Source organism: Schistocerca piceifrons, chromosome X (genome assembly GCF_021461385.2).
Source record: "Schistocerca piceifrons isolate TAMUIC-IGC-003096 chromosome X, iqSchPice1.1, whole genome shotgun sequence".
NCBI lineage: Eukaryota > Metazoa > Arthropoda > Insecta > Orthoptera > Acrididae > Schistocerca > Schistocerca piceifrons.
The window spans coordinates 474,813,888-474,832,464 of NC_060149.1; the positions used below are offsets into that span (position 1 = coordinate 474,813,888).

Here is an 18,577-nt window from a genome sequence, read left to right on the forward strand (position 1 = left end):
TTCAGCCCCTAGTTCATCACAAAGTAAAAACTTTTCATATTTAATCAACATTTATTTGAGCATTTTTCACTTATATTTCCTAAACATTTTGTCACACTTTTGTATAGTCATTCAATATGGTACACAGCATTTATGATTTCTTTCCACATCTTGTATCAGGTCAATTTAATAAATACCCTTGACATTGAAATAGCATGCTAGAATATTTGTCACTAATCTTAAGTGCAGTTTCCTTAGCACATGCGCTGAACTTTCCAAAATCTGCAACCCACTTTTCTCCTTAACACATGTGTTTCTTACTTATACTTTCTCTGGTACTGATGTGATTGTTTCATTTTCTTCGGTAAGACCTGAGGTTTTTAAGTTACATGAAATGCTGGATAAAATTATGATTAATGCTATAGCCTGAAACATAATGTTTTTTTCTTGTTCTTTGCATAACCATTCGTTTGTATGAATCTGAGGTGACCTAAACCTGCTGAAAATGCTGTCCAAGTAGTTTGGTATATCCTCACAGTCATGCAGCAATATTACTTTCAAGTAAACATCATCATGGTGAACAATATGTGTGTGCTAATGGCCTTGTAAGACAAATCATTTATGGATACTGAGAGCACTAACGATTCCATCACACTTCTATGGGGTAAGCCAAACATTACATTAATCTGTGTTAAACATTCATCATTCACTATAAAGAAACTGATCCTTCTTGTTTTTCTTCTTCTTCTGTGTTTCAGGGACTACACAGCTGCTGTTTTGACTTCACAATTCTATCTACCTCCTATGTGGTCACTCTATATTCCTCTTACCCACTAGATTGTATTTCATTACAAGTTTAGGTACGAGCATTTGTAACAGTCTCTGAATGGTGCTACTTAAGTGAGGTGGGGCATTTCTATCTTTTATTGGCTTCCCTTGGAAAAAATTCTCTAAAATGTTTTTGTGATGTGTCTGCATTCTGGTCACAATATTTCTATGTTTGTCATATTTGAACTAAATGATCACATTAACACAGCCTTGAAAAATGCCTCCACACACTAATATAGCTCAGTAGCATCACATAATACATACATTAGAGTCTTCTGCAAGTTCCTGTGATCTTCCAAATCTAATGGGTCCATCCAGTCATCAGCAGCAGTATTCATCTTACTGAAACATACAAAGAATACTCAAGTTTGAAAGACACTTATCATAGTGCACATGACTTTACTCAGCATTATTGTATACATTTTATACCTAGTAAGCAAAACCTAGTAAAAAATCATTTATAATACAAAAATGACAGATACTGCAAAAACAATGACATTAATTTCTAGTTTGTTATGATTACTACAACAAAATATTCTAACAATAAGCAGGGAGAGGAGGAGAGGGCCAGGGGAACAAGCTCCACCTCTAGAAGCCAACATACATCTCTGTTTTCGAGCTTCCATAAAATAAAAATGTGCATGACAGAGGTAACGACCAGTTAAATACTTTGTGTTATCAAAACTGAGATTGCTGTTTGTATTCACAAGTCAAACAATTGTCTCATCACTTATTTTCAAAACAATCATGATCAAAACAGCACAATAGTACACACCACAGTGACAGAACAGCTCAGCGAGGATGCAGTCAACACCTACAATCAGTATCCTATATTGTTGGCAACAATCATCCCCAAACCATTACGGCACAAAGCCTCCCAACTGCTGCTGAGTGCTACCAATCAGAACTAGGAAGTCTATGTGTCAAGTTATAGTACTCACTTAGTAAGGTGTTTGTGAAAGTGAGTGCAGCTTAACACAGAAAAATATACCACTTCCGTGGTGAGTGGTAAGAACAGTTTTTTTGTTACAATGCATAAAGATAGGTGTACACATTTGATATGTAGCTCTAACTTAATACCTAAGAAGTGAGTATGGAACCTCATTCAGGAACAGTTCACGAAGATTTAGAAGAAGAAGCAGCTGTCAACAGTGAGCTGAGAAAGAAGAAACTTTCTAGTCTTAAAAGCAAAGTAGTATTTTGTAAAGCCTGCAAAGAGTATTTAATCAAACATAGCATCATTTCATGTATCAGAAATACTGATCAAATATGCAAAATAATTTTAACAATGGCATGGTAGTTATGCAGTGCTTTCTTGGGTCCTTGTTTTCCACATTTAACAATAAGTCAGAGGAAACATCAGCCATTTGAGACATGCCTCTGTCAAGAGCTACTATAAAAATGAAAGTGGAATTAGTGGTAGAAAATATAAAAGGTCAACTGATAGCATATTTGCAATCCTGCTTGCGTTTCTCATTGGAGTAGCCAGTAGATGGAATCCATACACTTCAAGTTACGATTTTTGTAAGACTGAATTTTTCAGATTTCAATGTAAAAGCATACTTGCATACAATTTTGACCTTGAAATATATCACACAAACAAAAGATGTTTACATTGCATTCAAATTCTTCATTTCTGAATATAATTTGCCAATTCAGAAACTTGCATCTATTACTACTGATGGAGTGCCTTGCATGATAGGCAACACAAAGGTTTTGTTACCTTGTGTGCAAACAACAAATCTTTCCTGTCTTTCTTTAAGTATCTTTGTACTCATCAGAAAGCACTTTATGGAAATATTTTGAAAATGGCACATGTTATGATTACTCTCAAAAAAATTGTGATTTCAATTCACTCACAATCACTGCAGAGAAAAAAATCTTACAGCACTGTTACAAGAATTGAACAGCTAATCCACACTGAAGTTCGATGGATGAGTACAGGTATGCTTCTAAACAGATTTAAAGAACTTCTGTCAATGATAAAATCTTTTGTGTCTGAAAGAGAGGAAGATTACTCACTACTGGATGATCAGAGTTGGTTGTTGGTTCTGACATCTGTAACTGATATAACAGTTAAACTAAATGAGTAAAATGAAGAATTCCAAGGAAAAAACCAACAGTCATAACTCTTTATGTCTTCTATTAAATGTTTCATGTGAAAACTTGACATTTTGATAGCATAGTTACAGAAAATAAAAATGTGAAACACTTTCCTCAAAAATGAGATTTCCACTCTGCAGCGGATTGTGCGCTGATATGAAACTTCCTGGCAGATTAAAACTGTGTGCCCGACCGAGACTCGGACTTGGGACCTTTGCCTTTTGTGGGCAAGTGCTCTACCATCTGAGCTACCAAAGCATGACTCACGTCCGGCACTCACAGCTTTACTTCTGCCACTATCTCGTCTCCTACCTTCCACACTTTACAGAAGCTTTCCTGCGAACCTTGCAGATCAAGCACTCCTGAAAGAAAGGATAATGCGGAGACATGGCTTAGCCACAGCCTGGGGGATGTTTCCAGAATGAGATTTTCACTCTGCAGTGGAGTGTGCACTGATATGAAACTTCCTGCCAGATTAAAACTGTGTGCCCGACCGAGACTCGAACTCGGGATCTTTGCCTTTCACAGGCAAGTGCTCTACCATCTGAGCTACCGAAGCACGACTCACGTCCGGTACTCACAGCTTTACTTCTGCCAGTATCTCGTCTCCTACCTTCCAAACTTTACAGAAGCTCGCCTGTGAGTACCGGACGTGAGTCGTGCTTCGGTAGCTCAGATGGTAGAGCACTTGCTCGTGAAAGGCAAAGGTCCCGAGCTCGAGTCTCGGTCGGGCACACAGTTTTAATCTGCCAGGAAGTTTCATATCAGCGCACACTCCGCTGCAGAGTGAAAATTTCATTCTGGAAACATCCCCCAGGCTGTGGCTAAGCCATGTCTCTGCATTATCCTGTCTTTCAGGAGTGCTAGTTCTGCAAGGTTCGCAGGAGAGCTTCTGTAAAGTTTGGAAGGTAAGAGACGAGATACTAGCAGAAGTAAAGCTGTGAGTACCGGATGTGACTCGTGCTTTGGTAGCTCAGATGGTAGAGCACTTGCCCGCGAAAGGCAAAGGTCCTGAGTTCGAGTCTCGGTCGGGCACACAGTTTTAATCTGCCAGAAAGTTTCATATCAGCGCACACTCCGCTGCAGAGTGAAAATCTCATTCTGGAAACATCCCCCAGGCTGTGGCTAAGCCATGTCTCCGCATTATCCTGTCTTTCAGGAGTGCTAGTTCTGTAAGGCTCGCAGGAGAGCTTCTGTAAAGTTTGGAAGGTAAGAGACGAGATACTAGCAGAAGTAAAGCTGTGAGTACCGGATGTGAGTCGTGCTTCGGTAGCTCAGATGGTAGAGCACTTGCCCGCGAAAGGCAAAGGTCCCGAGCTCGAGTCTCGGTCGGGCACACAGTTTTAATCTGCCAGGAAGTTTCATATCAGCGCACACTCCGCTGCAGAGTGAAAATTTCATTCTGGAAACATCCCCCAGGCTGTGGCTAAGCCATGTCTCTGCATTATCCTGTCTTTCAGGAGTGCTAGTTCTGCAAGGTTCGCAGGAGAGCTTCTGTAAAGTTTGGAAGGTAAGAGACGAGATACTAGCAGAAGTAAAGCTGTGAGTACCGGATGTGACTCGTGCTTTGGTAGCTCAGATGGTAGAGCACTTGCCCGCGAAAGGCAAAGGTCCTGAGTTCGAGTCTCGGTCGGGCACACAGTTTTAATCTGCCAGAAAGTTTCATATCAGCGCACACTCCGCTGCAGAGTGAAAATCTCATTCTGGAAACATCCCCCAGGCTGTGGCTAAGCCATGTCTCCGCATTATCCTGTCTTTCAGGAGTGCTAGTTCTGTAAGGCTCGCAGGAGAGCTTCTGTAAAGTTTGGAAGGTAAGAGACGAGATACTAGCAGAAGTAAAGCTGTGAGTACCGGATGTGAGTCGTGCTTCGGTAGCTCAGATGGTAGAGCACTTGCCCGCGAAAGGCAAAGGTCCCGAGCTCGAGTCTCGGTCGGGCACACAGTTTTAATCTGCCAGGAAGTTTCATATCAGCGCACACTCCGCTGCAGAGTGAAAATTTCATTCTGGAAACATCCCCCAGGCTGTGGCTAAGCCATGTCTCTGCATTATCCTGTCTTTCAGGAGTGCTAGTTCTGCAAGGTTCGCAGGAGAGCTTCTGTAAAGTTTGGAAGGTAAGAGACGAGATACTAGCAGAAGTAAAGCTGTGAGTACCGGATGTGACTCGTGCTTTGGTAGCTCAGATGGTAGAGCACTTGCCCGCGAAAGGCAAAGGTCCTGAGTTCGAGTCTCGGTCGGGCACACAGTTTTAATCTGCCAGAAAGTTTCATATCAGCGCACACTCCGCTGCAGAGTGAAAATCTCATTCTGGAAACATCCCCCAGGCTGTGGCTAAGCCATGTCTCCGCATTATCCTGTCTTTCAGGAGTGCTAGTTCTGTAAGGCTCGCAGGAGAGCTTCTGTAAAGTTTGGAAGGTAAGAGACGAGATACTAGCAGAAGTAAAGCTGTGAGTACCGGATGTGAGTCGTGCTTCGGTAGCTCAGATGGTAGAGCACTTGCCCGCGAAAGGCAAAGGTCCCGAGTTCGAGTCTCGGTCGGGCACACAGTTTTAATCTGCCAGGAAGTTTCATATCAGCGCACACTCCGCTGCAGAGTGAAAGTCTCATTCTGGAAACATCCCCCAGGCTGTGGCTAAGCCATGTCTCCGCATTATCCTGTCTTTCAGGAGTGCTAGTTCCGCAAGGTTCGCAGTAGAGCATGTGTAAAGTTTGGAAGGTAGGAGACGAGATACTGGCAGAAGTAAAGCCGTGAGTACCAGACGTGAGTCGTGCTTCGGTAGCTCAGATGGTAGAGCACTTGCCCGTGAAAGGCAAAGGTCCCGAGTTCGAGTCTCGGTCGGGCACACAGTTTTAATCTGCCAGGAAGTTTCATAGTTACTTTCCTCAAATTTGATCAGAACTGTTGGATCAACAAACATCACTGGATCAAGAAGCTGCAAAGAAGTATTCAACTAACCTGCAAGCACTGAAGACAGAGCCTGAAAATGATTTTCAGATTTCAAGTAAATGGAATCTGTTCTAGCTTTTATAGCTCAACCCTCCCAAAATGTGGGTGTGGAAGATATTTCAAGTACAAGGGCATTCAATACCTAATGCAATATTTCTTTTCTGGAAGCAGGTTGGTTTGATTTGGGATTCCAATAACCATATTATTCCCCGCTCTTTTGGGTACAAAACCCATTTTTCAACATAATATCTGTTCAATGTGGTGGTCTTTCACCCTGCTGCCACCTCTGAATTAGCTCCAGTTTCTGGCGCTTGAAGTATAAATAGCACTGGATGGGAAATCGCTGAAATAACAGTCTGCCTCAACCTACAATGACATCATCAGATCAGAAGAAGAAAACAAAGTGACTTAAAACCTCTAGAAACCTGAATCAAAACAAGCAAACCATAAGATACATCAGAACTTACTCATTCATACTGGGGTCTCCTTGAGTGAACGCTCATGTCCTCCCAGCTATTCCCCTTCTGAAATAGGTTCTCCAAGAAGCAGAAGAGAACAGGGGAGACAAAAACCTCATTGACAAATAGTTTCTGTACCAAAGCTGAACATGAACAGGTTCAGAAGATATGTGGAGATGCTGAAACTGATAGCACAGGAAAGACTGATGCCCCTGTGGTCAGAAGACACAGCCTCCACCAAAAAGGTGACTTCAGCAGTGATGGAGCTATAGGTGAAGTATCCGTCAATGTGGTGACACAACATTCCACTCCCATCGGCCTTGGAACAGTTATTCTGGCAGTTGCTATAAAAGTGCACATTCCAAGTAAGGTTAAATTGAGTAACATTTATTTACCACTCAATGAAGCTCTGTTTGGAAATGCACTCTCTCACCTGATTTCACATCTACCCTAACTACTCCTACATGTAAGAAATTTTAATGCAAATATACGCCATGGGCATTGATGTCAACTAGGCCTAGTAGCACACAATTCAGCAGTTTAGTGGTGTCATTCTACTTTGCTGACATCACAGGCATTGCTCAGTGGGATGTGGTCAATGACTTTCAGTCGAGTAATGACCAATTCCACATCTGGAGCCATCTATCAGATTGAGCAGTTCCTGAAAGGTAACCACCACCCTGGATCCTCAGCAGAGGAAACTGGATGCTGTACAGCCAAGTGGCTGCTTTTGAACCGTGATACAGCATCCAGAAATTGGTGGACCACATTAAAAGCATACGCCATCAAGCAAGTGATGTATCTATCCCAAAGTCCTGACTTCAAAGGCAACACATTCCATGACTGGTTGGTTGATTTGGGGGAGTGGACCTAACAGAGAGGTCATCGGTCTCTTCGGGTTAGGGAAGGATGGGGAAGGAAGTCGGTCATGCCCTTTCAAAGGAATCATCCAGGCATTTGCCAGAAATGATTTAGAGAAATCACACAAAACCAAAATCAGGATAGCCGGATGTGGGTTCCAAACCATCGTCCTCCTGAATGTCAGTCCAGTGTGCTAACCATTGTGCCACTTCACTCAGTAGATTCCATGATGAGACATGTGCCACTCAGCAATTAGGATCATGTGCATGGCTTTGTTGTGGTTCAAACACCAGCCATCTGCTGAGAACATCACAGCCTTTCAGGTCATTAGAGAAAGGAGATTTAGATCAATGAAATAGTGCAAGAAAAGGGATGACAACTATTTCTGAACTCAGTACTCTGTTACACCAGTTCTCCTAAGGTATGGGAAGCCACAACAGGATATTTGGCATATAACTGTTGTTATACCAATAACTGGTGTACTGAAGCAAATAACTGTTGTTATATCAATAACTGTTGTACCAAAGCTGGGGTGTCTCCAGTCCTGGAGACATTGTGTATGCAATGGCAAAGTCCAGTACCTCAGCTCAGTCACTGCAACTGAAAACCAGGACCCAACTTTAAATCACCATCAGGTATTAAGGGAGAGGGGCAGTTGGAATTTCCTTTTCAACAGCTCCAAGAAATGTAACTGCCCCTTTTTTTATATGGGAACAGGATTGTGCATTATCTCATGCCAAGTGTGAAATAAGTACAGCATGTGGGAAAGCAAATGAGGTTTTCTCCCATCTGACAATAGTTTTTGACACACAGCATTCTGTGCTGAGAGTGTAGTTGTGATGTCACAGTCTGTTGTGCATTAATTTTGGAATTGTTGGATGATTTACATGCTGTAAATACATAGTCAGTGCATAGAGTGCACCATGAAAGCACATTCTGTAAAGTTGGTTCAAAATTTAACATACATCTTTTTGATGTGTCATGTCCAGTAAGGAATGGAGATAGAGAGCTGTAAGTAAACAGTAATGTGTATTTTATATAAAGAAAGCATTCCGTGTACCTATGTCGAAATAACTTTCAATCGGATTGAGTTATTCTGAAATTAATGATTTCAGTAAATATTGTAAAACCTCAGAATAGATATTTTGATATGTTGTATGTTATCGAAATTCATGAGGAAGTATGGTTTCTAAGCAATGTACAGTTACTACCAAATTAAGTCACAACGAGTTCTTTCAGAGCCCACATCTGACTATATCATGTTTTGTAGACTAGGTTGAAAAGACCACCAAATGTTAAAAGACTATCAAGCTACAGCACAGACTACAATGGAAATGCTAAGTGTAATTTAGTTAGTTGGATGGAGCACATTTTGCTTCAGCTGAAAGCAGCCACTAGTGAATTGAAGGTGGATGTCCCATCCGCTGTCTGCTCCATCTGACAAAATCTGCTCACTTTACTGTCCAGGGAAGAGTCTTGACAGTACAAGGATGCTATCACGGGTGTTACTTTGCACTCTGCCTCAGAAACTCTGTTGTGTGTGATTTTTTTATCAAGCTAGATGGGGGACTTAGGAAGTAAATCTACTCTCCACCTGATTTCAGACTCTAAATTTGGTCGAGTAGCTGAAGCGCTGTACACATTATAAACTGTTTCTCACGAAATGCCAACTTATACTACTGCATGATGAGTGGATTCATTTTGTATTAACTTCACGCTTTCAAGAATGCACTTTAGGGCAAGCTCTGAAGTGGATTTTGCCAACATAACTTGTAACTCCTCTGCCAGTTTATAAAGCCATGGTGAGTGTAGCCTCTGACAGGAAAAATCTACTGTATCATTGCACAAACAACTGCTGTAAAGGACTTGATCATATTACATCTTTCTGAAGAGACTGTTTGTTAGTCTATCTAATGGTCTACAGATTGTGTTTCTTTTCTTTGCATTCAGTTGCCACTCTACTACATCTAATAGCTGCAATTGAGGAGTTGTTTTACAGGGAAAATACCTCAAGGGGCTTGCAGGTAGGGAGATTGTCGGACTCACTGCTTTTTTCAGCAATTTTCAGTTGACAATACCATCCAACTTACCCTTACAGAGTGGGATGGAGAGCATATTGTCGTAAATAACAACTTGCATATGAAAGAACAGCGAAAAGCTTGGAAAGCCTGTTAAAAAATCTAAAAAGTAACATGAAGGTAAGCAATCCTCCTATCTCTTCGTAATAAAATTTGACTGTTTGGAGACATTCCTGATTCACAGAGTGAGGCAGTTTTAGTACACTTCCTGAAACTAGAGAAGGCTTGCACCTTCCTCAGTAGTTATCACTGCATGGCACTCACTGGGTGTGTAGGAAAGATACTATAACGCATGGTCAACAGGTGTCTGACCTGGGATCTAGAATTGGAAGAACTACTTTACTTACTTCCAGTGTGAGTTGTTGAGGTATTGTTGGGCCATCAACAATCTCATCCTGATGGAGGCCACAACACAACAATATTTCCTATGCAGACAGCATATCATAGGTATATTGTTTGATCTTGTAGAATTCGTGGATGACAACTCAGTCACATTGTAAGTTCTCCATGATATTTTAGCAGAGTCACTGCTTCTTCAAGTGATTCCTGATGACACAAAGAGTGATCAATGATGCAGTAATGTTGGTGCTCAGGAAAGGACTAAACTTCATCCTGACTTCACCATCACTACTAATTGTGGACATTGTATGCAGTGTGGAACAAGCCACCTACACTTTATCAGTTAACAAAACTGAAGAAATATGCAGTGAAATTTGCCATGCACTCACCAGGGTCACACCACTGAAGACAAATATTTCAATGGTGGAAAGAGTGCAATGGTGATAATAACTGTTCCATCTTAAGAGCTATACACATTGCCACATAGCATATATTAATTTTCAGTGCTTTTTTATAGAGGCATCTGCCATCCTCAAGATTCAGGAGGATAAACCAAGAATGGCAGCCACTGAAGCACATACAGGGTGTTCACCAATCTCCATGTCAGGAACCCCAGGTTAGTCAAACCTGGAGACAGTCAAGGCATGCCGCATTCCCTGGCATGCTCACAGATATGGCATTCAACTTGGAGCTAGTTACAAGAAACACTCTGACAACCAATGGGGGTAGTTTGGTCCTTCCATTTTAAGGAAGATGATTAAAACTGTTGCCCTCCACAAGTTCAGAAATTGTCCTGTCTACTATGTTGTAATGAAAAGTTCTAGAAGGAATTATTTTTATAAATCTCTGAATTGTTGGGCCTAGTGGTAAAGCACATTTATGTTTTCGTTTATTCACCTGGCATTATTTTTTCAATGGTGATGGACATTTTGGCATGCTGCTTTTTTTTATAGTTTTGACTTTCTTTGGTATGATATAGCTGTCTTTTTGGTGGTCTCTGAAACTTACCATAACTGTTTTACTTAGCACTGGTTTGACGGTATTGGTTGCTTTGTAACTACATTTACAGGAGCATGTATTTGTGGTTACACTATTGGTCTGCATCTGTGTGGACATGCCGACTTTCGACAGTGAACAGTTTCTTAACTACTGACACAAAGGATGTCATGAACGTGGGCTGCTGCGTCATCTTGTGTAACTTTCTTTCCTCAGTGTAGGGTACCTGCTTATTTATTTTAATCTCTTGCACCTTCTTTGCTTCTGGAATATTTTGCAGCTTCAGTTCCATTCTGCATGGTCACCACCACAACTGATATAGAGTTCTGAATTCCCATTTCATACTAGGGTTGTGTGACCATATTACTGTCATTTAAAACAGCACAGGGGATTTGAGATATATAGCCACACTTTCAATTGGAAGAATCCTGCCTTAACATATTGCAGCACATTCTGTGAGTCAAAGTTTAGAATAAATGAATCAGTCTTTTGAAGCCCACCACTGAAGCATTTAATCATGTTTTATGCATCTATTACCCCCTCATCAGACCATTTTACCAGCAATTCCTTCATCTTTATATACATAACCGGTTTGAGTTAAGTGACTTATGTTTTTCTATCAAAACAGAAATTCCCATAGCTCCTTACATTTAAGCAGCTGGTAAGTTTGTTTAGCTGTGCTTGTTTCTAACTATATCATCACATCTCTAGGCTGTTTCACTCATCTGAGTGATGTAATAACACACTCTAGTGCTTTCTGAATACAGAAAGGACACTTTTTTCAAATGTATCTTCATCCCATTTAATAATTATACATAAATATTGATACAGCTGTACCCTATTACAATTCAATGTTGTCATATATGTTGCTGAGAGCTCCGGAGGAAGAGCCTGTTAAGTTCTCTTTGGTCACTGGATGGTAGATACAAACAGTGATCTACTCAACCTGCTGGGGGATTTTGTGGTTTAAGAATCATGAGCCACTTTGTCCCACAAACAACTAAGGAAATAAGGGTCCACCAAAAGCTCCACTTGCGTGGCTAAACTTTATGTAACTTAAGTGTAACAAACTCCCTAGTGGTTGCCCCCTACCACCTGTTTCAGCTCAACATCTATTCACCACATTAACATGTACCATTCATTGAGGTTCAAGGATTTTATAGAGGTTTATATCATGCTCAAACTATGGGCAGTCAAGCAAAAACCCATGCTTCCTGTGATGAGCAATGTTCCACAGGGCCACCTCACAGTGGTTGCAAGAGCATGCCCAGAACTTCCAGTTAGAGAGAACTAGTGGCACTCACTGGTCACCAGTTCAGGAAACCTAGGTTCATCAAATCTGTAGCCAACCCATGAAGACCTAGCTTCCTGAGGTACTCTCCAATTGGTATGTGTGCCTTACCAAATGTCATGGATGCAGCAAGCATTCTACAGTTGGTTTGGAACTCACTACAGGTTACACTTCTGCAACTGCATTTGCATGGGAATGTATTTTTGCCTGCCTCTGAGTTCTGTCTCTGAAAAAGTACATTATTATTATTATTATTATTATTATTATTATTTTCATGCTGAGCAATTAGGCTGATTTAAGAATTTAAATTCCTCTTCTTTTTCTTGTTGTTTTCCATGTTTCCATTACTCCTCCATCTTCTCCCAATTTCTTATTTCTTCTGCATTGAAAGCTCTCTAAATTTAATATTTTATGCTTGAAAAGATTTGTGTCAGTAATATAAGCATTCTGGTTGTACCACTTTGGTATGGTGTTATACTTTTGTTTTTCTTGATACACATTTCTTGTTGTAAATGTTCTTCATCAAACCATATGCTCTCCCCATTTTGTTAACTCTTACATCTACTGCTAATTTTTGTAGTCCATTGGCTTGTATAATTTCTCAAAGATATTCAAATTTATGTACTTACTCTATTTCACCTACTTCTACGAATTTTGGTACATTTTTTATGTTTGTCAATAAGTTGGTTTTTTCAGCTGTAATTTTGAGACTAGTTCCAATTGCTATTTCTTCCAGATTTATTTGATTAACTGTGTCTGTCAGATTTTCTGAAAGAATTGCAAAATCGTCTGCAAATCCCAGACAGTTTACCTTAATTCCATTTGTTTTCCTTCTCAGAATTATTGGTTCAATTTTGTAGCAGAGATGCTGAATCGCAGATAGACACAACAATAGTACTGTCAAACAAGTCATTATTCCATCCTGAATTTTACATTTTTTAATTCAATTTTGTGATCCTTTAGCTCCAAATTCCATACCCTTACAATTTTTTCTACGATGCAGTTAAACAGTAAAGGCGATAAATCATCCCCTTGTCTTACAGCAGTTTCTATTTCAAATGGCTGAGATAGTTCTCCCATTTATTTAAATTTAGGTATCACTTTTGTTAGAGTTTCATGAATTATGTTTGCTAATTTTACTTTCACACCATATACTCTAATGAGTTCATCTAATGTCTCTCTGTCTAATGAATCAAACACTTTTTTGAAATCAATAAACAATACTATTAAAGGTTTTCTGTTAACATTCTAAGGGGAAGTATTGGTTTTAGGTTAAAAATACATTCTGTGCAGGATCTTACCTTTTGAAAACCTCCCTGATATTGTCGCAATTGTTTGTCTAAAGTTTCTACCACTCTGTCCAGGAGAATTTTTGATAATATTTTGTATGTCACTGGCAGAATTGTCAATCCTCTGTAATTGTAGACATTTTGTCTGTCTCCCTTTTTATGTAGCGGGTGGAATAATGCTGTTTTCTTCCCTTCTGGACTCTTTTCAATTTTCCAAATGTTGTCAAACATAAGCTGAGTTTTTTTCAAAGGTTCTTTTGATCTTTCAGATTATTTTTACTGTTTCTTTTCTTTATTGTCTGAATTCTTCTAAATATTGTTCTTTTTTTGAACATCTTCATTTTCTCCACTTCTGAGCTTTTTGTTCCACTGCTTCTTCACACTCTTCATTCCATCATGTCTTCTTTTTATTCTTTGCCAGACCTAAAGTTTTCTCTGCTGCTTTAGTAATTTGTGCCTGGAGTTCATGCCAGTCACCTCGTTTTGCTGTCTCAATTTCTTCTCTAAATTTTTCTATATTTTCTGTCCGCCTGCATAGCTGAGTGGTAACATGTCTGCCTACCACGCAGCAGGTCTGAGTTGAATTCCCAGCCAGATTGGAGATTTTCTCCACTTATGGGCTGGGTGTTGTGTTGTCCTCATCATCATTTCCTCATCATCACTGGTGCACAAGTTGCCCAGTGTGGCATCGACTGAAATAAGACTTGCATCTCGGTGGCCGAACTTCCCCAGATGGGGCCTACTAGCCATCAGTGCCACATGGTCATTTCATTTCTATATTTTGTATTGTAGTATTAGCTTTAGTAGAGTTGTATCTGATTACTTTGTTGGTTGTATTTTTTGTTTTAGATGCGAAAAATTGTATTTTGATCTTGGAGAGATAACAATCTGAATCAAATTCCCCATTTCCAATCACTTTTTTTATTCATAATTTCCATTATATGCCTTTTAGATATGGCTATGTGTTTCAGTTGAAATTCTCCCAGGTTTGTATTTGGAGATTTCCAAGTTTTGGCTTTTCTTGGAAGTTGCAAAAATGTGTAGACATCAGTTCTAACTGGAATATTTTACACATACTGATCAGTCTCTCACCATTTCTGTTCATTCTTATGTGTACTGGATATTCACCCACAATATTCTTAAACTTCTTTTCTTTTCCAACTTACACACTGAAGTTGCTGAGACATATTTGAATACTGTTTTTAGGTGTGTTGGAGATTTCAGATTCTAAAAAGGTCCATATCAGATTCTAAAAGACCCTAAACCTGATTTACTTTCTCCAGATTTCTTCTGTTATCATCATTTATAGGCGCATGGCAATTTTTTAGGGTATATAGCTTTTATTCTTGCACTGTATTGTTAACATGCACATTCTTTCTGATATCAACATAAATTCTGTTATACTATCTACAATTTTTTTGCTTACATAAAATTCTGTTCCAAACATTAGCATGTTTTCTATTATCCTTACTGCTGGTTTCTCTTTATAAATTCTGTAATTTTGTGGGTCAACTACATTCTTATCAAATAATCTCATTTCCTGCACTGCTAAGATTTATATCATTCTTCTACAGAAATATTTTCAATTCCTCCTGTTTCTCAATCTTCAGAAAAGAATTTACATTTAATGTTCCAAAGCAGTACTTCATTTTGAACTTGAACTTAGAGGGCTTCTCAGTACAGTCTCTCTCTTCATCACCATGCTTGTTAATATTATTCACAGCTGATGCAAATGGACAAGTACATGACGTGAATAATACTGCAAAGCAAGGGGGCATAGAAGTATGTGTACCACTCTGTCCACAGTTTATGGGATTCATTTATCACTTTAAAGTCTTGAATCTTCTTTTCATCACAGAAGACAGGACACACTACACCCCATACAGGAAGACTGCCTGAACAATTTACATAAACCTGGGAATCTGCACACCTTGCTGATTCATACTTCCTACATGTTGCCTATGCTTTACATTATGCAGTGGTGTGCCCAAAATACAGACATTTAAAACAATGCATGGGTTTGTTATACACGGCAATGACACAGCACAGATATGACAAAAGATAAACACAGAATTTTCCCAAGTGCACCACTGAACTGTTTCACTATATTTAAACAATGGAAAATGTTGGCCGCAAGCTCACTTTCTGACAGTCTTTTTGTTATGTCTATCTGCAACTCAACATCTCACTATATTGTGAGTACCAACTATACTCGTCATAATTTCATTCCATTTAACTTCCTCTTGACTAATTTCTTTGCCCACTCCTCTTGAAACTTAGGTACGCTGATGTGTGTGACACCATTGAATGTTACTAAACCTTTGCTGTAACTAAGGGTACAGTGCAGTTCATCAGTAATTTCATGCTTTTAGATGCCAATTGCACTGTAGCTGACACCAGTGTTCCATCACCAAATGCCCAATCAATAATTCATATACAACTAGAATCCAGTCTGTAGGCAAGTTCACAGACTTGAATATAGCAAACTATATAAGTATGTACACAGAAGAACACAACCAAAAATGAAAATCAAAGAGCAGCACATTATGCCTGGCCAGTGACAGCTGGCTGAGACTGAGGCAGTGAGGAAGTCTGAGAAAAATGACATCTGTTCATCTGTTAGTGACAAGATAATGTTTGAGGCACTACAGTATATTTGCTTTAAGGTGAAGCAAAGTTCAAACCCACTTCTGGCAATATAATAGTTTCCCACAATTTTTCTAAGAGTATAGCAGTGGTTCTTTTGGGAGAAAAAACACTAATTCTTCCCCAACTCAGTTAGCATTCCATCTTTAATGCCCTATTTGACTGTATATAATGTCAGGATGGGCAGTCAGGGATATCCAATTATGTTCAAAAAACCTTATAGCAGTGTATTCAACATGGAAATTTATTACAAAAAATTACAATAGCGATTTCATATACTAATCAATATCGGCAACTACATCCAATCGTTTACAAAATGTAACATACACTTTTAGCTCCATATAACCCGTTACAGTTTTTATTACAAATCCGTTTGTAGAAGAAGATGGATATGTTGATTCCTCCACCTAATATGTGGCATGTTACCTATATATAAATGAGATACATCATGCATAGGGGATATGCAGCCAACAGGGACTTCTCAAAGAATCCAATCTTTTCGACTTGCATTTTAGCATCACTCAATATTGTTCTAGTCAACTGAGTATCTTGCCTAATTTCACTACTTTTGCCAGCAACAGTCCGCCACTCGTCAACTAAACGATTAATCTTATGAAACACAAAACTAAACTTCCTCACAGTCAGGTTACAATACTTAAAGGCATTTTCCACACACAACTGATTAAGAACACTGTTAGTATCGCATTCAGATTTGATTGCAGAATCAGTAAAATCTCCACCACGATACTTAAATTCCACATTAAACGGAATATTTAGAGATGCTACAGTGGAGCACCCCCCCATGAACCATGGACCTTGCCGTTGGTGGGGAGGCTTGCGTGCCTCAGCGATACAGATAGCCGTACCGTAGGTGCAACCACAACGGAGGGGTATCTGTTGAGAGGCCAGACAAACGTGTGGTTCCTGAAGAGGGGCAGCAGCCTTTTCAGTAGTTGCAAGGGCAACAGTCTGGATGATTGACTGATCTGGCCTTGTAACAATAACCAAAACGGCCTTGCTGTGCTGGTACTGCGAACGGCTGAAAGCAAGGGGAAACTACAGCCGTAATTTTTCCCGAGGGCATGCAGCTTTACTGTATGATTACATGATGATGGCGTCCTCTTGGGTAAAATATTCCGGAGGTAAAATAGTCCCCCATTCGGATCTCCGGGCGGGGACTACTCAAGAGGATGTCGTTATCAGGAGAAAGAAAACTGGCGTTCTACGGATCGGAGCGTGGAATGTCAGATCCCTTAATCGGGCAGGTAGGTTAGAAAATTTAAAAAGGGAAATGGATAGGTTGAAGTTAGATATAGTGGGAATTAGTGAAGTTCGGTGGCAGGAGGAACAAGACTTCTGGTCAGGTGACTACAGGGTTATAAACACAAAATCAAATAGGGGTAATGCAGGAGTAGGTTTAATAATGAATAGGAAAATAGGAATGCGGGTAAGCTACTACAAACAGCATAGTGAACGCATTATTGTGGCCAAGATGGATACGAAGCCCACACCTACTACAGTAGTACAAGTTTATATGCCAACTAGCTCTGCAGATGACGAAGAAATTGAAGAAATGTATGATGAAATAAAAGAAATTATTCAGATTGTGAAGGGAGACGAAAATTTAATAGTCATGGGTGACTGGAATTCGAGTATAGGAAAAGGGAGAGAAGGAAACATAGTAGGTGAATATGGATTGGGGGACAGAAATGAAAGAGGAAGCCGCCTGGTAGAATTTTGCACAGAGCACAACATAATCATAACTAACACTTGGTTTAAGAATCATGAAAGAAGGTTGTATACATGGAAGAACCCTGGAGATACTAAAAGGTATCAGATAGATTATATAATGGTAAGACAGAGATTTAGGAACCAGGTTTTAAATTGTAAGACATTTCCAGGGGCAGATGTGGACTCTGACCACAATCTATTGGTTATGACCTGTAGATTAAAACTGAAGAAACTGCAAAAAGGTGGGAATTTAAGGAGATGGGACCTGGACAAACTAAAAGAACCAGAGGTTGTACAGAGATTCAGGGAGAGCATAAGGGAGCAATTGACAGGAATGGGGGAAATAAATACAGTAGAAGAAGAATGGGTAGCTTTGAGGGATGAAGTAGTGAAGGCAGCAGAGGATCAAGTAGGTAAAAAGACGAGGGCTAGTAGAAATCCTTGGGTAACAGAAGAAATATTGAATTTAATTGATGAAAGGAGAAAATATAAAAATGCAGTAAGTGAAACAGGCAAAAAGGAATACAAACGTCTCAAAAATGAGATCGACAGGAAGTGCAAAATGGCTAAGCAGGGATGGCTAGAGGTCAAATGTAAGGATGTAGAGGCCTATCTCACTAGAGGTAAGATAGATACCGCCTACAAGAAAATTAAAGAGACCTTTGGAGATAAGAGAACGACTTGTATGAATATCAAGAGCTCAGATGGAAACCCGGTTCTAAGCAAAGAAGGGAAAGCAGAAAGGTGGAAGGAGTATATAGAGGGTCTATACAAGGGCGATGTACTTGAGGACAATATTATGGAAATGGAAGAGGATGTAGATGAAGATGAAATGGGAGATATGATACTGCGTGAAGAGTTTGACAGAGCACTGAAAGACCTGAGTCGAAACAAGGCCCCCGGAGTAGACAATATTCCATTGGAACTACTGACGGCCGTGGGAGAGCCAGTCCTGGCAAAACTCTACCATCTGGTGAGCAAGATGTATGAAACAGGCGAAATACCCTCAGACTTCAAGAAGAATATAATAATT

At 39.8% G+C, this 18,577-nt stretch overlaps 1 protein-coding gene across 3 annotated transcripts in view; it reads right to left on the minus strand.

The window, feature by feature from the left end:
- The window catches only part of LOC124721685, a 145,133-nt gene that overhangs the window by 80,132 nt on the left and 46,424 nt on the right, over nucleotides 1-18,577 (minus strand). For all 3 annotated transcript variants that reach the window (XM_047246762.1, XM_047246763.1, XM_047246761.1), the window contains one exon: nucleotides 1,072-1,149. In XM_047246762.1, coding sequence (XP_047102718.1) covers nucleotides 1,072-1,149 — 78 coding nt within the window. The remainder of the gene's footprint in view (nucleotides 1-1,071; nucleotides 1,150-18,577) is intronic.